Source organism: Elephantulus edwardii, unplaced genomic scaffold, assembly GCF_000299155.1.
Source record: "Elephantulus edwardii isolate Elephantulus edwardi_28Jun2011 unplaced genomic scaffold, EleEdw1.0 scaffold00208, whole genome shotgun sequence".
Classification (NCBI taxonomy): Eukaryota; Metazoa; Chordata; class Mammalia; order Macroscelidea; family Macroscelididae; genus Elephantulus; species Elephantulus edwardii.
Window position 1 is genome coordinate 3,929,261 of NW_006399958.1, and position 22,702 is coordinate 3,951,962.

At 46.3% G+C, this 22,702-nt stretch overlaps 1 protein-coding gene and 1 pseudogene across 1 annotated transcript in view; both read left to right on the plus strand.

Moving 5' to 3' along the window:
• Positions 1–3,843: 3,843 nt before the first annotated feature.
• LOC102844285 (zinc finger protein 845-like) overlaps positions 3,844–22,702 on the plus strand; it is a 46,238-nt gene continuing 27,379 nt past the window's right edge. Inside the window, exons 1-3 of the mRNA XM_006897383.1 lie at positions 3,844–3,888; positions 6,440–6,566; positions 10,240–11,675. Of these exons, the coding sequence (XP_006897445.1) occupies positions 3,844–3,888; positions 6,440–6,566; positions 10,240–11,675 (1,608 nt within the window). The remainder of the gene's footprint in view (positions 3,889–6,439; positions 6,567–10,239; positions 11,676–22,702) is intronic.
• Positions 15,854–16,548, plus strand: LOC102846053 (annotated as a pseudogene).

The following is a 22,702-nucleotide window of genomic DNA, read 5'->3' on the forward strand; positions in this document are numbered from 1 at the left end:
CCCCACCCTCCCCCAGGTCCCAGACACTTAGAGACACATACCACCCCTAGCCACCAGACCCCATCCTCTGCCTTGTCCTGGGGAGACCCCCCCAAAACCTGGTCCTGTCTATAAAATAGTTACTGCTTTAGACCTTTTTGCTCCTGGGGACACCCCCCCCATCCCCACAAGGGTTTGGGAGTAGAGCACATGCTAACTTTGCACCAGGAAAAGAGATCTACTTCTGCATCTTGTAACCCAGGTGAAACTAGGCCACTCCGGCCCCAGGCCCTCCACTTCCAGAGGGACCAAGCAGCAAATCCACCTTACCGAGGTGACCCACAGCGGGGCCGGGATGTGGCTCCCCTCCCCATTGCCATGTTTGGAAGTGTTGGGAGGACGGTGCTGCTTGACTCTGGCCATGACCTGGGCAGACACCCACTATAGCACTGAGGGGTAGGGGGGAACCCCACGCTTGGCATAAAAGGCCTAGAAGCCCTCAGTGGAAGCCACATTTATTTCTTTCCAAAAAACCCCTCAAAACTAGTTGCCACCTTCAGGGAACCAACATAGCTGACGCTCCAATAGTTTTTCAGATTTTTGTGTATTGACCTTGTACATTGTCACTTCTCTAGGGTAATTTATTAGCATGAAAACCTTCTTAAGGAACTTCTGGAATTTCTTATATATGAGATAATTTCTGACTGGTAAGATCTGTGTGTCCAATCACTGTTGGAAAAAGCTATATTCAATAAAAAGGTTTTGGTCTTGTTGAGTACCGTACAGTTGGAACTGACCCGTATCTGACCCTCCAGTGGCTTTTCACAGACAGTTAATTGCACGAGAGGAGATAGTGAATTTAATTAGGCATTCTCCTGAGTAGGTACGGTCACCAAGACTATTTTCCACCTGTCCATCATTCTTTGTTTTTTCACTTTCATGTTCCAGTTGCTAATTGTTATCCATGCATCTTGATTCCATGTATGATAAAATTTCAGACTGGAGAAGCTGGTAAAAATCCTAACTGGCCTCACCTTTGGTATTAGCTGTTGGTGCAGAGTTGTGAATCATCATTGTATTAACGGTCTTCCTTAGGAAGACAGATATTATCACTGGTGATGGTGCATTGGAGGTAGATCTTGAAGAGTTCTTTTTTTACTATGAATAGGATGCTATTTGTCTTCAGTTTGTCATTCTTGGCATAGTAGACCGTAATGAGTGTCTGATTCACACTGGCCAACACCAGCCTATTCCTCCTCATAAAGCCCAGCCTCCCGAATGATCTGTTCTGCGTGTAGAGTGAAAAGATACGGAGAACAAATATTGCATAATGCCACTGTTGTAAAAAGGGACTGACATTGGAGTTGGGGGGAATCCTAAGAAAAGAGGGGATAAATAAAGTATACTGCATTGAAATAGATGAGGGAGAGAACTGTTAAAAGGAATATATGATGAGGTATTATTTGCATGACAAGATTCCAGAAAGAAGAAATGTGTAATGAGTGCAACAATGAATGAATGGAAATCCAAAAATCTCTGTAAATGTTCATTAAAATGAATAAAATTAAAAAAAGAAATGCATAATAAAGTAGACTGTGGACTTGGGGGGTGGGGTGGAGGATTGTATAATAATGAAAGATTTTTTTCTCTTTGTAAAGAGAAAAGCGAACTGGGAGGAGGGGAAGGATGGGCAGGGAGGAAAATGTGCAACAATGAATGAATGAATGAGAAAAAAAATTAAATGGTAAGAATATTCTGTAAAAAAAAATTATTTTTTAAAAAATAATTTTAGTGAACATTTACAGAGATTTTGGATTTCCATTCATTCATTGCTGCACTTCTCTCCCTGATGCCACATTCCTCTTCATAAAGCCCAGCTTCCCAAATTATCTGTTCTGCATATAGATTGAAAAGGTATGAAGACAGGATGCATCCCTGACACTCTGCTTTACTGGTTTTGAACCATGTAGTGTTTCTTTGCTCTGGTCTGGGGGCTGCTTCCTGGTCTATATATAGGTTTTGCATGAGCATAATCACGTGTTCTGGGATTCCCATTCTTCTAAAGGTTAGCCACAGTTTGTTGTGATCCACATAGTCAAATGCCTTTGTATAGTCAGTGAAACACAGATAGACTTTCCTCTGGTGTTCTCCTTTCTGCCAAGAGCCATCTGACACTGGCAATAAAGTCTCTAGTGCCATGACCTCTTCTAAACCCAGCTTTTATTTCTCATAATTCTCTGTCCGTGTGAACTGGAAAATTGATCAAAAAGACAAATTGCATTGGGGAAAAAAATCTGCTGTCAGGGACCTCTCCAGAGTACTGAGAAACAACAGTGTCAGTCCAGAGACTAAGTGTGCCTGATCCAGGCTATGGTCTTTACAGTTACTTGCTGTGCATCAGAGAGCTGGGCACTGACTAAGGATGACAGAAGAATCAATGCCTTTGAGTTGTGGTGCTGGAGACTAATCTTGAAAATACCATGGACCACCAAGAAAACAAATAAGTCTGTCTTTGAGAGGGTGAAACCAAGTTTCTCCTTGGATACTAGGATTTGGGAGCTCCATCTCACATAGGGCACATGACCAGGAGGGACCAGTCCTTGGAGAAGGGCATCATTCTTGGAAGGGTGGAGGGACAGTGCATGAGAGGAAGACCCCAGATGAGATGGATTGATACTGTAACTAGGGCAGTGGGGGTAGACTTGAGCAGGTTTCAGAGCTCTTGGACATAAGGTCCCTAAGAGTTGCAGGCAGCTCGATGGCACACAGTAACAAATCACACAAGGGTTGGGACATCTGGCTGTGTAATAGTAAGAAGCTGCCCTGCAATCCCCAAGGCACATGATTCGATCCACCAGCTACCCCACAGGAGAAGGATGGGAAGTCTCCTCTCGTGCAATTTACTGCCTCCGAAAACCCACTGGAGGGTCAGCTATGGATCGGTTCCCTCCTCGTGGCAAACGGCCACAAATCACCTGAAAGGACATTGCCTGTCTTTCTCTCTCAGGTGTAGCTGGTGGATTGGAACCATGTGCCTTTGGGATTGCAGTGCAGCTTCTTACCACTAGGCCACCAGAGCTCCCTAAAACTATTGAAAGTATTAGTGTCCTGAAAAGAGATGCCTTTTGCCTGAGCTATTATTTAGATGTTAGCTTTCTATTAACTTTTATTTCTGTCGCAGTAGTTTTAATTGTTTTGTTGCTAGCCTGTCCTAGTTTAAGGCTAAGTGAGGAAGGTTCTGTTCTGCTTGGAATAGGATAAGTGGTCCATGTGTAATCTGGAGGGTAGGCCTCAGGGCTACAGCACTGTGTGTGAATGTCACTGGGAAGGGAGGATATTGAACTCAGTTGTAATTTACACTGTGGGAATGTTATGCCCTCCGGGGTGAGTGGGCAACAGGAACCATCTTTCCCCATGGAGAAGTCCTGTGTGGATCTGTGTCTGTGTCTATGTCTGTGTTGGGGGTTGGGCATGGCATGGGAAAATGGATGTGTTCATTCTAAGCATTTACTCTTGTAATTTGTGCTTTCAGGATTGATTGTCTCAGGACTGATCTTGCCTGACAGAGACATTTGAAGAAAGAGAACTTGAGGATGATTCCGTCTCAGGTAACTGTCATATTTCACCTTGATTGCTCTTTACTCTCCTTCCTGAAATGATACACTGAGAACCTGCTCACCCCCTTGGACTCGAACGGGTCCAGTCTGGTGTCTTCGTTCACACTCGCCCGGGGTCTTCCCTCCATCCTCTCTCACCTCCACATGGGTTCCTTTCCAGGATGTGATGCAGTGACCTGGGATTTGTGAAAAGGCTCCCATCCGAGGAGCATGCTGGGGAGGACTTCAGACCAGGCTGGAGTGGACGATGGGGCATGTATGGCCTGTGGGCACTGTGGAGACTTTCAGTAAAGTGAGTTTAGGGGTTTCCCAGTGAACCAACATAATGGTTGAGTGACTTGACATTCATAAGCTGTCTAAATCGGGAAGAACAGCTTCAAAATTCAACCGGGGAAAGACTCACTTAGACACGAATTCTTCCTGCTTATTTCTCCATTCTGTGGCGAACAAGTGAACCTGCATTCTTAGTTCCAAAATATCAATGCTCTGTGATTTTCCTAGTGAAAACGCTAGACAAACACCAAGAAAATAAAAAGTCTTATTGAAAGAATAATTCCACTTTAGGAAACGGAACGTAGACCACACATCATCTGTGTGGTGATGCAAGCAAAGAGAGATGTTTTCACATCACAGAGAACAGTGTAGGGGCAGGCAGGAAACTTTCCAAGGAGCTTAATCACAAATTACTTTTTATAAATAAAAAGAAGAACGAACTGGGGAGGAGGGTAGAGAAAATAGTGCAACAATGAATGAATGAAAACCCCAAATCTCTGTAAATGTTCATTAAAATTAATAAAATTTAATTAAAAAAAAAACAATTCTTGTGTCTTTTCCCCATGCCTTTTCAGTCCAGTCCATAGTCTGAACAAATAACTCATGAAGCTAAACTCTATGAAGAACAAACATATAAATTCTTTATGTCCTGGCTCAAACTGACCGAGGTAGCATTTTCCAAAGCCCTATATGTAAAGATTTGGATGTGGGGGGGGGGGGTGTCTTGTAGTTGAATGTTGTTGTTAAGTGCCATCAAGTCAGCTGCGATTGATAGCGACCCTGTGTACAGTGGATGACCGGATCTGAGCCCTGCCGTACCCTGTGTCATCCTCATCATATCATCTCTGACAGGCTTGAGGCCTCTGTCACAGTCACTCTGACAGTCTATCCCATTGAGGGCCTTCCCCTCCTTTACTGACCCTCCATTGTTTTGAAGCATGATGTCCTTTTCCCAAGGACTCGCCTTTTGTAACAACATGTCCAGAGGATGAGAGTTCCTCTATCGTTGCCTCCAAGGAGCACACTGGCTGCACCTTTGTTGGTTTTTTTTTTTATTATTTTGTGTGCATGTACCGTCAAATCAGATCTGACTGGTACAGGAGGAGATTGCCCCTCCTTCCCCGGCAGAACATCTGGTGGATTCGAACCTTGACCTCTGGGATTGCAGTGCAGCTTCTTGCCACTAGGCCACCAGAGCTCCCCTGGCTGCACCTTTTTCAAGGTACATTTGTCCTTTTGGCGACCCATGGGATATTTAGCACTCCCTCTCCGACACCGTAACTCAAGAACATTGATCCTTCTGTTATCCTAACTCACTGGCCACCTTTTGCCTCCGTAATAAGCAGTTGAAAACATCAGGGCTTGGATCAGTTGCCCCTTGGTCTTCCACTTTGTTTTCATTGCTCTTCAGCACTTTGAAGACATCTCTGACAGCAGACTTTGCCCACTGCAGTATGACGTTTGAATTCCTGGCTACTGGAGCCAAGGATGTCGGTTGATTGTGAATTCAAGCAAGATGCAGTCATTATCAACCTCTTTGAATGGTTGAACGTCGGTCATTTCGATTCTGGGTGAAATCCTGGAAATATGAAACTGATTCATTTATTGTGAATAAATGGTATGTTGTTGTTGTTGTTGTTGTTATTGTTATGTGCTGTCAAGTCGCTTGTGACTCACAGCGACCCTATGTACAACAGCCCTAAACCCTGCTCTGTCCTGTGCCAATTGCACTGCCTCTGACACTCCCATCCCGATTATCCCAGTCACTGAATCAATCCACCTCATAGAGGGCCTTCCTCTCCTGCGCTGTCCCTCCACCCTCCCAAGCATGATGTCCCTCTCCAAGGACCTGTCCCTCCTTACAACACGCCCAAAGTATGTTAGACGAAGCCCCAGAATCCTTGCCTCCAAGGAGCAGCCTGGTTTAACCCTCTCTACGATGAATCTGTTTGTTTTCTTGGCAGTCCGTGGTACATTCAATACTCTTCTCCAGCACCACAGCTCAAAGGCATCAATTCTCCTTCTGTCCTCCCTAGTCATTGGCCAACTCTCTGATGCATAACAAGTGATAGCAAAGACCATGGCCTGTATCAGGCGCACCTTAGTCTCCAGAGAGACACCATTGCTCTTCAGTACTTTGGAGAGGTCCGTAACAGCAGACTTTCCCATTGCAGTAGACTGATTAATTTAGTGAAGGAAAATAGGCTGAATTAACTAATCTGAGATCTTGAAGATGTAAAACATTCTTTATTTGCCCAAGAGGAAGTGACTGTGCTACAGAGCATGGCATCTAGCATTTACCTAACACATAGACAACCCTGTAGGGATTATTTTTGTTTGCTTCTTTCTTTTATTACTCAACAAAATGACATTCCCCAGTGATGCAGTGGATTTTATACCCTGTTATGAAAAAAAGTGTAATAAAACGAAATCTAGGATATAGAAATTCTTCAGTATTGTGTCGATCTGTCTTACCTCTCATAACAGCTGACTTGCCTTTCTCTTTTCTCTTGTGTAAAAACAAGAACTCTTCCAGTTGTAAGATGAGGTGGTTTTGTTTTACTTTACAGGAACCCTTGACCTTCAGGGATGTGGTCATAGAGTTCTCTCCAGAGGAGTGGGAATTGCTGACCTCCGCTCAGAAGGCTCTGTACTGGGACGTGATGCTGGAGAACTACAGCAATCTGGTCTCCCTGGGTGAGTGAAGCTTCCCTCCGAAAAGGGTGACTCTCCCCTCATGCATTTCCCCTGTGAGTCTCTCCAAAGCCTCTTGCCCTGCTAGATGGCCTTGGAGCTTCATTTACAGGTGGTCGAGACTGAAGTTCATTCAGAAATGGGACGTTTAATGAGGTAGCATCACCAACCCGAACCTTCCCCTTTCTTCAGGTAATGTGCACTCTCCACGCTCTGTCACTGCTGGCTCTACCCCTTACAGCCAACTGTTAGAGCATCCCAGGATCTGTCTTTCCTTTTGTGCTTTTGATTGCATAGTTCTTGGAAGACAGCCCAAGATGGACATATTTAACCCATTCCTTACGTGTTTCAAAGGAGGCAATAAGTGAAATAGATGTTCCAAATACTCTTCTAGAGAGGTCTGTGATCTTCTAAGCTGAACAAATGACTTGGATTGTATTCTATAAACGCTCTGACCAACCATGATCCTTTTTTCTGAAAGAGCAGGAACCCTCTTCTCTTTTCTGAGATGAATATTATGTCTCTTTTGAAGACAGAGAGTCCTAGACAGTGGAGACGGAAATGAAACTAACATGTAACCCAAGTAGGTTGGTCCATGTCCAGATGGAATCCAAAGCGTCTGAGCTTCTGAAAGCTGCCGTAACAGAAATATCCCTGGCGAGTAGCTCTAACAAGCAGAAATACCTTTCCCTCCGCATGTGGGCTGCCAGCAGTTTAGAGTCAGTGCAGCATCAGAAGGAGAAGGCTTTATCTCTCAGCTCTGGGCGGAGTTCTCTGTCTCTCACAGAGATCCTTCACGTACTGTGTATTTTCCCTTCTCTGTGTCCTGGATTTCTTCTATGTTACAGGCATATTCATTTATATTTCAGAGAGTTACTGGCTTAAGACATCCTCATTAACATACCAGAAATCCCTGTTATATCCACAGTGGGATTACGTCCACAGGTACAGGGCTGGAAATTAACCACACATTATTTTTAGTGAACACCATTCGAGACATGACAATAAGTAAGAGAAGAAACTAGGCCTTCATAAATTCTAGGGGGAAGTTCTCCTCCCATTGGGTAAACACATGTTTATTTCTTGAGCTATCAAAGGAAACTTTTATTTCCTGCTCTACATGGGGTTGCTGTAGGTTGCAGGCGACTCAGTGGCACATAACAACAACAACAACATGCTATAATGGTTGTTTTTTATTTAAGCCTTTTGTTTAGAGTCAGCAAAACCTCAGGGAGGGCCTTTGTATAAAGTACTCAAGAGCAACGGTGTCTCTCTGGAGAATAAGGTGCGCCTGATACAGACCATGGTTTTTGCAATCACTTGTTAATGCATCAGAGAGTTGGACAATGACTAGGGAGGATAGAGGGAGAATTGATGCCTTTGAGCTGTGGTGCTGGAGAAGAATATTGAATGTACCATGGACTGCCAGGAAAACAAACAGATTCATCGTAGAGAGGGTTAAACCAGGCTGCTCCTTGGAGGCAAGGATTCTGGGGCTTCGCCTGACATACTTTGGACATGTTATAAGGAGACACAGGTCTTTAGAGAGGGACATCACGCTGGGCAGAGTGGAGGGACGGCGCAGGAGGGGAAGGCCCTCTATGAGGTGGATTGATTCAGTGACTGGGGTAATCAGGATGGGTGTGTCAGAGGGAATGAGATTGGCACAGGATAGAGCAGGGTTTAGGGCTGTTGTACATAGGGTCGCTATGAGTCGCAAATGACTCGACTGCACATAACAACAACAAACAACAATTGTTATATTTTGGATGAATATTCTTCTAAGTGGTACAGCACTCTTCTGTCAATATATTGTACTTAGGGTTAACCTGGGGTTGCTGTGATGTTGAACCTTGTGCCATTGGTGTGTCAAATGCCATCACAGTTACCCATGGGGCACAGTGTTTGGTGGCGCTCCCAGTTTAAGACAGGTTTGGAAGCAAGAGTGGCATTCACTTCTTAAACAACATGCCTCTGGAAACTATGAACTTTTGAGAAACGATAGTCATGAAAGACGTCAGGTCTTTTGTTCATGGGGTCGCTATGAGTCGTGCTCGACTCGACAGCAACAGCCACCTCCAGGGAGTCCTGATGACACCGTGAGTTAGGGAATTGGCTCCTAACCAAAGGGTCCATGGTTAAAACCCACCAGACAGGTCTCAGGAGAAGGAAGAGGGGCTCATGCCTCTAACCTGAAGTGGTGCCTTGGCCGTTGGCATCCACCAGCAGCTCCTTGCAAGAAAGGTGGATGGTCACCTCTCATACAGTGAGTTGTTGTTGTTGTTATGTGCCATTGAGTTGTTTGCGACTCATAGCGACCCTATGCACAACAGCCCTAAACCCTGCTCTATCCTGCGCCAACCGCACTGCTTCTGACACACCCATCCCGATTACCCCAGTCACCGAATCAATCCATCTCATAGAGGGTCTTCTTCTCCTGCACTGTCCCTCCACCCTCCCAAGCATGATGTCCCTCTCCAAGGACCTGTCCCTCCTGGCAACATGTCCAAAGTATGTCAGACGAAGCCCCAGAATCCTTGCCTCCAAGGAGTAGCTTGGTTTAATCCTCTCCAAGATGAATCTGTTTGTTTTCCTGGCAGTCCATGGTACATTCAGTACCCTTCTCCAGCACCACAGCTCAAAAGCATCCACTCTCCTTCTGTCCTCCCTAGTCACTGTCCAACTCTCCGATGCATAACAAGTGATTGCAAAGACGGTGGCCTGTATCAGGCGCACCTTAGTCTCCAGAGAGACACTGTTGCTCCTGAGTACTTTAGAGAGGTCCCTAACCGCAGACTTTCCCATCGCCATACGCTTTTTGATTTCCTGACTGCTGGTGCCAAGAGTGTTGACTGTGGAGCCGAGCAAACTGAAGCTGTGAACACTCTCAATCTCTTTGCCATCCATCCTGATGCTGCCAATTGGTCCAGTGGTGAGAATCTTTGTCTTCTTGACATTGAGCCTCAGTCCATACTGAAGGCTGCAGTCCTTGACCCTCCGCAGCAAGTGCTTCAGGTCCTCCTCAGTTTCAGGAAGCAAGGTTGTGTCATCTGCATAACGCAGATTGTTAATCGATCTTCCACCAATCCTGATGCCACAATTCTCCTCATAGAGCCCAGCCTCCCGGATAATCATACAGCGAGTAGCCTCGCAAAACCCGCTGGCGGGTCGGCTGTATGTTGACACAGGCGAGTGGAGATCGTGGAGCAGTCTGCCCTGCTCTGGAAGTCAGGTCACTAGTCGTGGGTTAGAGTGCTCTGTAATCCAGAGCCGCTCTTTCTGCTCTCACCTCTGACTGTTGTAAGATTTTGACATAATATTTAGAAATAGATGCCCAGGCCCTTCTCCCCCCTCTGTCCTGGTTCCAGTGTTACGCGGAATGCATTCAGCCTTGGGTAACCCTGCTAATATTTGAAATAGGATGGCATAGCTCTCCTGTTATAACATACATTGCACCAGAGAAAGCACACTCAAGTTCCAGAAAAACAGTATGGGTTATATGTAATCCTCTGTTCTTTGTTGTGGAATCCTATTAATATGTGTTCTTAAATGTTTGAAGACTAATAGTACAGAATTAGTAAAAATTTTGTGTATTGATGGTAGCTTAACATTATATTTTAGGATATTATTTTCCAGCTGTTGTTAATAGGCAGTTTATGATGCTTTGTATTTTTAGATGTCTTTTCTACATGTGTAATCAAGAACTTAGCAGCCAACGCGATCATCGACCAAGAAGAGTTATTCCAGAGAGTGATGGTGAAGAGACCGGGCACCAGCGAGTCTCACCTCACGCACGTCAGGGAAAAGGTGCACCAGTTCCCCACGGGGGAAGACGGAAGAAACAGCGCAAGGACTGTGCTTTCCAGCAGCGTGGTCGCTGGTGGGGAAGACCAGCTTGTTAAAAGTGATGCAAGAAACGAGTTTGTGACGTGTTTTCAAAATGCACTTGAATTAAGACTTGAGTCCCGCGTGGCTGAACTGCAGGCGTGTCCCACTGGAGAGAGCCGTCGCGTGGACACGCCTGCCGTCACTGGGTCTTCAGTGGCCTCTCTCCCAGGTATCCCTCCTAACTTCCAAAGCCTCCTTTCCAACAAATGCAGAGAAGTCTTCATGCACCCTTCCTTGTTCCTACAGCAGCAGGAAGCCCACCACAGCGAAAAGTCTTACAAATGCAACGAGTGTGGCAAAACCTTTAACTGGAGTTCAAACTTCACGAAGCACCAGCGCATCCACACCGGGGAGAAACCTTACGAATGTGACGTGTGTGGGAAGGTGTTCAGTCAGCGCTCCACCCTCAAAAGCCACCGCACGATCCATACGCGAGAGAAGCCCCACCAGTGTGCCCAGTGTGGCAAGGCCTTCTCTGGAAGGTCCACGCTCGTGGAGCACCAGCGAGTGCACAGCGGCGAGAAGCCGTACAGATGCTCCGAGTGCGGGAAGGCCTTCACCCGAAAGTCGGGTCTCGTCAAGCACCTCCAGATTCACAGTGGGGAGAGACCTTACAAATGCAGCGAGTGTGGAAGGGCCTTCAGCACCCCATCAATCCTCTGGAATCACAAGAAAACGCACACGGGCGAGGGCAAGTACAGGTGCGAGGAGTGTGGCAAGTCCTTCAAGTGGGGCTCGAATCTCACTCGGCATCAGAGAATCCACACCCCGGAGAAACCCTACCACTGCGACGTCTGTGACAAGAGCTTCAGTCACCCCGCCAACCTTCGCACTCATCAGAAGTGTCATTCCGGAGAAAGACCTTTCAAGTGCGCCGAGTGTGGTAAGGGCTTTACCCAGAAATCGGGCCTCGTGGAACATGAGCGAATTCACAGCAAGGAGAAGCCTTACACCTGCGGCGAATGCGGCAAGACGTTCAGCAGCCGCTCGGTCTTCAGGAAACACAAGATCATCCACACCGGAGAGAGCGCTTACAAGTGTACCAAGTGCGGCAAGGCTTTTTCCGAAAGACTAAAACTTGTGGAGCACGAGCGGATTCACAGTGGGGAGAGACCCCACAAGTGCGCCGACTGCGGCAAGGCCTTTGCCCGACGCTCGGGGCTTCTGGAGCACCGGCAGATTCACAGCGGAGAGAAACCCTACGTGTGCAAGGAATGCGGCAAGGCGTTTATCAGAAAAGCAGGTCTCTTGAAGCATCAGCGAATTCACAGCAGAAAGAAGCCTTCCAAGAGTGATGACTACGGCGGTGCTTTCTACAGTCCCTCGATCCTTTGGGAACACAGTCAGATGTACGCTGGAGATTTCAGTCAGACCATCGGCCTGGAGTTCAAAACTCACTAAGTAGAACTGATGCTGAACACGTACCAAGTGTTAGCACATAGTGCTTTAACAGAAATGGCATGAGTGTGTGCCGTTAACAAAAAGAAATGTATTTTCTCAAGGTTTAGAAGTCCGTTTTCTTGGTAACAGCGCTCGAGGAAAGCTTGCTTTTTCTTTGCCGGTTCTGAAGGAAGGGCCAGCGTCCTTGCAGCATCCACGAGCCTTGGCATCCTTTGGAGTTCTCCGTGTGTCTTAACATCATTTTTTCCCCTCCAGGATCTAGGGGGTCCACCACTCAGGGACCAAAGGACACACACTTCTCTCCTGGCTCTTGATTTTGAAACCCACCAAGGGGTCAGTTGAGTCTGTTCTGCGTTAACTCATCGGGGATATGCCCTGGTGAGAGGTGTTAACATCCCACTCTAACCGTCTTACAAATGACATGTTGATTATATTAGAGAGCACATCATCGGGAGTGATTACTACCTCAGCAGGTAACTGGCTCTAACCCTGTCTCAGCAACATAGAAGCTGAGGTTTACAGCTCCTAGTGGCTAATGAAAATCGATTATCAATTGAAAGATGGGCTTCCATCAGCATTCTAGGGAGTAACAAATGAAGTCTTCAAAGACTCACCAAGCTGAGATCTTCTTTTCTACAGTATATTGAAGGTTGAGTTGTGTTCAGTCTCTTGAGATGATGTTTGTTAAGAGCAAAGACATGTGTGGAAATACTTTCATTAATAAACTTGTTTCAATTAGTTGAGGTTTCGTAAAATGATTCTTGACTTTTTATGACTTTCCTACCTGGACTTGCAGTAAGAATGACTTCAAAGGTAAGAAGCAGCGCAAACCTGATCAGGCCGAAGTCAGATATATCCCGGGTGTCCCCATTCTCCCAAGATACCATACCAGTCCTTCACTTGACCCTGGCCGGTCCAGCTCCCTGCAGCAAAATCAGCCTCTTCATTTGCCTTCACCAGTTTGCTGCAGAGTCACAGGTTTCTGAACTTCACTTACGTTTCGGGTGGAAGGCGTTGCCTCTGGTGGCTTCATGGTAAAGAGTTAACCCCGCCAACCCAAAGGCATGCGGTTCAAATCCCCCAGAGGAGAAAGGTGGGTAGTCTCCTCCCATGTAATTTACAGCTTCTGGAAGTTGGTTCAGACTCAATGGCGTATAACAACATGATGGATGGGATAGAATAACTCCGATTCAGAGTCAGGAAGAGTGTAGGCAGAGTGTGGAGGATTTCTCTTGACGTTAAGAACCTATCCCTCCAGTGCAAACTAGAGTGTGCAAAAACAAGCAGGCACATCTGTCCCTCCGTCACAATCTCCTGGGCAATTTGCTGCTTTTGAAAAACCCCCGGAGGGGCAGCTTAAGAGTCACTTCCGACTCAGTGGTGCACAACAAATAAGATATCTACCTAAACTCTGGCCTTCAGGCCCTCCCATCTGGTACCTGGCTACCTCGAAGCCCTTTGGCTCTTAGCGTATCATTCTGTTTTTATTCCTTGTTGACTTTTGTTTGCAAGATATATTTCCACCTCTCTAGGTACATTTACCAGGAACACTTCGTAGGGAAGGCTTGGCCATCCACCAACATACACTTTTTAGAGTATACTTTTCTAGAAAAGGTTTGGCCATCCACTCCCAAAATAACAGTCCCCAGAAAACCGTATGTACAGTAGAGCACATTTAGATTACACTAGCAGATACAGCCTCAGAGGCAGGACCTTGCTGAGAATCACAAAGGAGAAACAGTCACAGAAAGACACTACTGATTGGAACCTGGAACGTGAGAAGTATGAATGTAGGAAATGGATTTACTCAGTGACGGGAGATGATGGGATACGGCAGGTTTGAGAGCTAGTATACATAGGGTTGCTATGAGTTGAAGGCAACTCAGTGGCACATAAGAAAAACAGGTACACTTTCTACATATGATGGATATACACAATTCAGATACTAGCATTCTCAATCCCTATAAGAATTTTATATGATCTGTCATTAAAAAAATTTAAGACTTTTTGCTTCCTACAATATAGACAAATACTCTGGGCGGGCAGAGGAAGCCCCTCTACGATTATCATAGTTTCCAGAGACATGTTGTTTAGGAAGTGGATGCCGCTCCTGCTTCCAAACCTGTCATAGAATGTTGTTGTTATGTGTCATTGAGTCATCTGTGATGCATAACAACCCTATGTACAGGAGCTCTGAACCCTTCCCTGTCCTGAGCCAGTCTCACTAATCCTGACACACCAACCCCTATTGTCCCAGTTACGGTATCATTCCATCACATCCAGGGTCTTCCTCTTCTGCACTGTCCATTGACCCTTCCGAGCATGATGTCCTTCTCCAAGGACTGATCTCTCCTGGCCATGTGCCCAAAGTAAGTGAGGCAGAGCTTCAAAGTCCTAGCCTCCAAGGAGAGACTTGGTTTCACCCTCTTCAAGCCAGACCTATTTGTTTTCTTGGCGGTCCATAGTAAGTTCAAGACTCTTCTCCAGCATCAGTCAGTCTGGTAAATTTGAAAGTCTATTGCATCTCCGTGAAACTATTAGAGGTGTTCTTAATTTCTTGTGATAGTTCCTATGGGTTGAAGTGTGTCTCCCCTAAAAGAAAATAATAGAATTCTTAATTTCTGTATGTATAAATACCCTGTTTGAAAGTATGAATTTTCTTTTACTGTGTGGGTGAGGTCCTAATTTTCTTGGTCAAATCCAGTAAACTAGTATCAAAATCATTAAACATACCAGTTCTATATTTAAATATGAATCCATAATATTGATGGATCTACAGATAATGGATTAGCGGTCAAGTTCTTCACTGTGATAGAAATCAAACTTGCAAGAAAAAAAAAAAAAGAAATCAAACTTGCATAAGAAATGATGAAACTAAAAGCTCCCCCGTTGGCAAAATAATGAGAAAGCTTTGATGATAACGAGATATGTATAAAACCTTGACGTTAATGTTCACAAGATACTTATTAATAAAGTGCGACGTTAGCAATGAAGTTGTCTAGAAGCACCGCAGTAAACACCATCAATAACAGCAGCAGTGTGGCCGGACTGATCTGTGTGTTACAGTATTCTCCGAGAAGGACTCATTCGATGGTGTGATATTCTCGGAAGACAGTAATTACAATGTCAGTCTAATCATAAAGCAGGGAGTTCTGGTGGTAAGAAGTGCTGCAACGCAGAGGCACAGAGTTGAATTCTACCAGCACAGCTCAAAGCCATCAATTCTTCAGTCACTCTCTGTCCAGCTTTAAGATTAATAGGGAGCAACTGAGAAGACATGGCTTCTAGACTGACATCGTTGCCCTTTAGCATTCTGGAGAGATTCCTGATAGTGGTGTTCCCTGAAGTAACTCCTGTTTGGATTTCCTGACTGCTGATGCCAAGAGTATTGGTTGTGCATCGTAGCGAGATGAAATTGTTAACAACCTCAGTCTCTCCTCTGTCTATCATGATGCAGCCAATGGGTCTGGTGGTGAGAATCTTTGTTTTTCAATGTTGAGATACAATCCTTATTAAGACTACAGTCCTTGGCCACCTACAGCAGACATGTCAAGTCCTCAGTTTCAGCATATAAAGTTGTGTTACTTGCATAACAGGTTGTTGATGAGTCATCTAATCTGGATGCCACATTCTTACATAAAGTCCAGGCTCCAGAGTGATCTGTTCCCACATAAAGATGTGGAGAAAGGATACATCCCTAACGCACTCCTTTCTTGATTTTAGTTAATGTTGGTGAACACAAGGGATTCTTTCTGTACTCACCGATAGGACAAATGGATTGCAGTATCCAGAGCACTTTATTGCCGATCTGGGAGAGCAGAGAGAATCCTCTCAAGAACTGCCTCCTCCTCTAAGGATGGTTATTAGTATTTATACTTCAGTTAGGTATTAATCTCCTTAGCATAATACTATTGCTAGTTCAAAACTACAGGGTTTTTACATTCAAAAGAACAGTCTACATGCAGTTACTAGTAACAGACAACTTGTGATAGAGTTTACAGATGACTAAGAAAAGTACTGTTTTAAATATACTGTTTCAGGGTATAGTTTACTCTGCCAAGCACTTTCATTTGGGGCCAGCAATGGAAGGCATGTCCTGGGCCTTTTACTGTGGCCCTTGGCTGCCAGTGGAGCTGAGCGGCTTTTGGTGGTATGATTGACCCAGCCCAAGGAGAAGGAGTGCACTGGCCAGTTTGTCTTTGCCCAGGACACTAAGGCAGCCATGGCAGGTCATCTAAAGATAAGGAAAGTGGCTGCAGAGAAATTGAATATCCCTTGGACTAATAATATTCACTTGCAAAGTAGTGGGAAAGGAAAGTCATTTCTTGCAAAGGACTCCTTGAATCTTTGTCCCTACTTCAACTTTTCTTATCAAGGGGACTATGTGATACTTGCAGGACTATGTGATACTTGCTTCTGAACCAGAGCGACAAGTTGGACTTGATATAATGAAGACCAGCTTTCCACAGAGTGCTTCAATGGAATTCTTTCATATTAAGGAAAGCAAGTTTACCATCGAAGAATGGGAAACAAACAGAAGCTCAAAGGTAAATGGACCCAGCTGGATATGTTCCCTAGAACACTGAAAGAAAGCTCCATAGAACCATTGCTGATGGACTAGGATTTGAATTACATTGAATTGAATGTGATATATCCATTAAACCTGTAGGTAGGTCAAGTTTATAAAGACACTTAAACATCAGGATAATCCATCTCAAGATAATGCAAAACCCACCCAAAGGTAGTTTAAGATTCTGACCTTCCATGATAGGGTAGCTTCTTCTGTTCCTATGATTCCTGAAGAGCATTTGGGGAATCACTCTTGCTTCACAGAAGAAAGTTCAGTACAAAATGGTACAAAGTCATAAGATGATCCCGTAAGTAACAAAAAATGAAGTGTTTGTAATCTGCTAAGTGAAACCATATATCTGGAGGAAAACTCTTCCACTTTGCACATCACTCTTTGTCAATGTGCTGTATGATGTAACCTGGGTTTGCTGTGATGCTGAACCTTGTGCCACTGGGGTATCAGATACCAGAACGGTTTCCCAATGTGGACAGTGTTTGGTGGAGCTCCCAGTTGTAAAACAGGTTTGAAAGCAGGAGTGGCCTCCACTTCCTAAACCACATGCCTCTGGAAAATCTATGAACTTGGTAAAATGATGACAGTTATGGAAAGGCATTATGTCTTTTGTTCATAGAGTCGCTATAAGTCGTGCTTGACTTGATGATAATCATCAACAACATGTTTCCCTCAGTCCATGGAGGGTTTCATCAAGTTGGATTAAGTGCACTTTTCTTGAAATGATATTTTAAAGACTTCAGCAAAATCAACCATCCCCAAAGTTCATCTCAAGGTCACTAAGTTTATCATTCATCTTCCATAAGTACCAGGGCATCATAAGGATGCAAAGGTTTCCAAATCTGGGAAGAGAGGGCTGATGATCTGCCCCTTGAAGAAATGTTGTTGTTATGTGCCATTGAGTCGCTTGGGACTCATAGCGACCCTATGTACAACAGCCCCAAACCGTGCTCTATCCTGTGCCAATCGCACTGCCTCTGACACACCCATCCTGATTACCCAGTCACTGAATCAATCCACCTCATAGAGGGTCTTTTCCTTCTTACGCTGTCCCTTCACCCTCCCAGGCATCATGTCCCTCTCCAAGGACCTGACCCTCCTTACAGCATGTCCAAAGTATATCAGACGAAGCCCCAGAATCCTTGCCTCCAAGGAGCAGCCTGGTTTAACCCTCTCTAGGCTGAATCTGTTTGATTTCTTGGCAGTCCATGGTCCCCTCAATACTCTTCTCTAGCACCACAGCTCAAAGGCGTCAGTTCTCCTTCTATCCTCCTTAGTCATTGTCCAGCACTCTGATGCATAATAAGTGATTGCAAAGACCATAGCCTGTATCAGACGCACCTTAGTCTCCAGAGTGACACCATTGCTCTTCAGTATCCTGGCGAAGTCCCTAACAGCAGACTTTCCCATCGCAATACGTTTTTTTATTTCCTGGCTGCTGGTGCCAAGAGTGTTGACCGTGGAACCAAGCAGCCTAAAGTTGTTGAAGAAATAACCCCCCAAAAAATACCGGTTCCACACGGGTTCTCGCACCACGTGGGCGTGCCCGGGACTCCTGCGTTGATTGGCAGCCGTCCTTTGTTTTGGTTCCAGCCGTCTGGCTCCGCCCATGCCACGCCCCCTGCGTGCTCACGTCACGTCCGCGCGGGCGCATGCGCATGCGCAGTTGCTTCCAGACGCGGAAGCGTATCGCTGGAGAGCGAGAGAGAGGGTCCCAGCAGGTGAGCCGATCTCCGACTTTGTGGTTTCGATCTGCACCTGGCGATCGCAGTCCTCCCAGTCGTCCGCTTGAGGGTCCAGCGTCGCACTGGACATTACTGAGTCCCCCGCGCCCGCCCTTCCCATCCCCGTGCGGCCTTGGGACGTGCGACCCCGCTCGCCCCGAGGCCGTTTTGTATACATCGCGCTGTTAGCGGGTCCTCCCATCCCCTTGGGGTTTCTGCCCTCGGGCCTTGTCGATGCCACTCACCACGTCCATTTGGACCTTGAGACCCATCCCTCACCCCCTACATCCACCTCGCACGTGGTGAAGTTCTCACGCGGGGTCTCTGGGGACACCCCCGCCCCTCCCCCCTCCCAGTGTCGCCCCAAGAGGACAGCGGGGCGCCCGTCCTCTCCCCGATGCCATGTCCTGAGACCCTCCCTCTCTCCTAAGACCCCATTCTCTCCCTGGACATGGACTCAGACACACACAACCCCTGTATTCTTGTTTCTGGACTCTGAGAAACACCCACCCCCATCCCATTTCTCCTGGGACCCCCGACTCCTTTCTGGTCCCGAACTTAGACACGTGACGACCCTAGAAAGTTCCCCCTCTCCCCCAACATTCTGTCCTCTCCCTGGTCACACTCTTCTGAGTCCCAGATCTCTCCGTCCTACTGGACCAAGAGGCAGCCCCACCCACCCTTCTCGACCCTGTTCTCTCCCTGTTCCAGGGCTCTTTGAGACCCGCATCCCTCCTGGGACCCTGGATTCTGAGACAGCCCCCCTCTTCTACCAGGACTTGGACCTGCCCTCCTCCCTGACCCTGAAACACCGCCCCTTCCTGTGGCCCCAGCCTCTCTCCTTTGGTTCAGGACTTTGAGGACGTCACCTCCTCTCCTGAGGCCCCATCCTTATAAAGTTCTGAGCAGGATCTGAATTTCCACCCATCTCTCTGCCCTCACCTTCTGCTTCCTCTCTTTCCTGCTGTGGGAGAGAGTGCCCGCCTCTGTGCTGTGTGCATCTATCCTGGACCCACCCACCCTTGGAAAATGTGTATTTTGGGGGCAGCAGGCATTTCACTCTGTTCCTGTGGTGTGTGTGTGTGTGTGTGTGTGTGTTGGGGCCGAGGGGGATGTCGGGAGAGAACAGCAGCAAGAGAAGTAGAAATCCTGCGTCGAGAAAAGACTGAGGGGCAGCGGAAACGGACCGTAGGGTAGAAGGAGGGAGAGGGGCTTCCAAAGAGACAGCCAGTGAGTGGGAAGGTAGAGAGGGAGGAAGGATCTTTCATGAGTGAGGGTGAGCAAAGTCATTGGGTCCGGAGCTACCAAAAGGCAGGCATTGTGGACAGAGCGCGTGGAAGGGCTGACATCGAGGCTGATAGAGGCACTGGGTGTCCTTTAATAATACACAAAGGGCGGCTGGGGGATTAAAGAGAGGGAAGAAAGGGACCAAGCTGCTGGTGGGTGAGGGCAGAGGGGGCAGAGATTGGGATGATGATGTGGTTAGTTAGGTGCCACCACTCATTGTGGCCCTGCCCTGTTCTGCGCCATTCTCACTATCTCTGATGCCTTCAAGCCCATGGATGGAGTTACTGTTAGTCCTTCTCGCTAAGGGTCTTCATCTCATTCGCTGCCCCTCCACCTTTTCCAAGCATGATGTGTAGCTCTGATATATTCGCTTGCAATCTGTGTAAGTTATGAAGATGAGAATTGCAGAACTCTTGTATATAAAGAGAAATGAATGGATGACAGCAGCCCAGAAAAAAGAGCTGCAGAGTAAAGTAGACTGGGGGTGGGGGAAATTGTACAACAATGAAAGACTATTTTTTCAAATAAAAAGTGAACTGGGGGAGGTGGTGGGCAGGGAGGAAAAAGGTGCAACAATGAATGAAAGGAAATCCAAGTTCTCTATAAACTTTCATTAAAATCTCAATTATAAAAAAAGATACAAGATTTCAACATTTTGCCACTCATTAGCTCACAAGATAGCTTTTATTTTTCTTTTCCTCAGTCTGCAGCCCCTGGCAGTGCTCTTGGCACTGGTAATGGGGCTGAGCGATGGTTCTCGGCTTCACATGGGGACTGTATGAAAGAACCACAAAAAAGAACCAGCCCTAAATCCATTACCATGCTCTTTTTAAACTTTTTGTTGTTGTTGTTGATGTTCTTAAATTTTATATCTAAGTTTACAAGTCTTAACTGAATTTTCAATCATTCATCGACATTTCGTCTTATAACATTAATTACAACTGATGAACTACTTAAAGTGTGTCATTAAAGCCCTGTTTCCTCTTGCCTTTCCTTTCACCCAACTTGTCTGTTTTTTTGCTCCCCTCACCCTCCCTTCTTTGTCATCCCTTCAAGATAGATTCTCTGTGGGATCCTTTCCTTAGCTTTTTCTGTCATTGGTCCAATACTCTTGTCCTTCAGTGACTGAATTTTGTCACACAGCGTAATTTGTTCCAGGTTGATCCATGTTGTATGGTACTTCAGAAATTCAGAGGATGGCTTTCTTTGCAAAAGAAATGGCCCAAAGGCAGTTTCTCAGTCAATTCTGGGCGACCCTCACTCCTCTTCCTGGAGTGATGTGTAGACTCTTGTCACCATGTGGTGATTTGTGGAGACATGGATGTATTTTATCTTTGTAATTCAGAGTAATTGTATATACTCATTAAGGGAAGGACTGGTCCCTCCTTACAACATGTCCAAAGTATGTCAGTCGAAGCTTCAGAATCCTTGCCTCCAAGGAGCAGCCTGGTTTCACCCTCTCCAGGATGAAGCTGTTTGTTTTCCTAGCAGTCCATGGTACTCTCAATACTCTTCTCCAAAGACATCAATTCTCCTATCATCCCTAGTCATTATCCAGCTTTCTGACATATAGCAAGTGATTGCAAAGACCATGGCCTGCATCAGACGCACCTTAGTCTCTAGACTAGCATCACTGCTTTTCAGTACTTTGGAGAGGTCTATGACAGCAGGACCAGTCCTTGGAGAGGGACATCATGCTTGGGAGGGTGGAGGGACAGCACAAGAAAGAAAGACCCTCGATAAGAGGGATTGTTTCAGTTACTGGGGCAATGGAGGTAGGTGTGTCAGAGACAATCAGATTGGCAAGGGATAGAGCAGGGTTTAGGGCTGTTGTACACAGAGTCACTATGAGTCGCAGGCGACTCAACGGCACATAGCAACATTAAGAGAAATCTTAATGAATTCCGTCTTTGTGCATTATGGTTTTCCTTTAACATGTTCTGGGTCCCAACCAAATTGTTATTTGTTTCTCAGATCACTAGGAGTTATACCTAACCGCAACAGCACCTAGCAACCACCACCACCTGACTTTGAGTTTTTCCTATATTGGAACCATTGCTTGGTGACTTGTACCATGTAGCTCAGCTGAGCTGCCGTGTTTTTTTCTGGCCTCACAAGTTCCCTACCCACAATCCCAGAGGTACGCGGTTCAAATCCACCAGATGCTCTGCTGGAGAAGGAGGGGGCAACCTCCTCCTGTACCAGTCAGATCTGATTTGATGGTACACGTAAAAAATAATACAGTAGGCAAGCTCTGGTGGTCTACTGGCAAGAAACTGCACTGCAATCCCAGAGGTGCGTGGTTCAAATCCACCAGATGCTTTGCTGAAGAAGGAGGGACAATCTCCTCCTTTAACAGATCCGATTTGATGGTACACACATAAAAAAAATACAATAAAAAAAAACAAACCCCAAGTTCCCTACCAGCCAGTGTGAGGTCTTGGTGCTTTTCTCTTTTCTCTTTCAGTGGAAGATATATGAGTTTTTTTCTGACAGATTTCTGCCTTACACAAGCCCCACCTTTGAAAGTTATTTTATTCTAAATAACAGTACGCTATTTCAGTGCAAACTTTTTGATACGTCCACGACGTATCATGTTAACAGGCCAAACTAGTGAGTCTCAAACTCTACTCAAAACCCCACTCATAGCTCACCCTCGGGTGGGTTTCAGAGGCTGAAACTAGTGCAGAACGTGATCATCGCCCGTTTTTCTCCCGTGGAGCTGCTGGTGGATTCGAACCTCTAGAGAAGCTCAGCCTTCGGGTTACTGGCATAGCTCCCTACCGACTGCGTCATCAGGGCTCCCTTCAGTTAGTCTGCTGTGTGCTGTCGAGTCAGAACCAACTCGCACAGACCCTCCCGTGGGTTTTCAGACACTGTAACTTCCTCGGGAGGAGATGCTTGTTTTCCTCCATCGGTCAGTCTGGTCTCCCAGTCCCCCTTCTCCCCTCACCTTTATGTGATCTCTACGTGTTGAGCTGCTTGGTACACGTCCTCACCAGTCCCTGCTGGACACCTCCTGCCACTTCTGAGGGACAGGCTGGAGTGACGTGGAGCCCTGCGTCCGCAGCGCCCATGAGCCCACAGTGAGGAAATCTGCTCAGATTGCATGTCTGGGGCTGACGTGTCCAGTCCATCCACAGCTCACTGCACAGCTGGTCCTCCACGCCCTCTTCCTGGAAGCACCGTTTCCTGTCTCCTCCAGTTTCCCAGTGTCTTCAGTAGCCAGCCCTCTCTGGTATGTTGTTGTTGTTGTT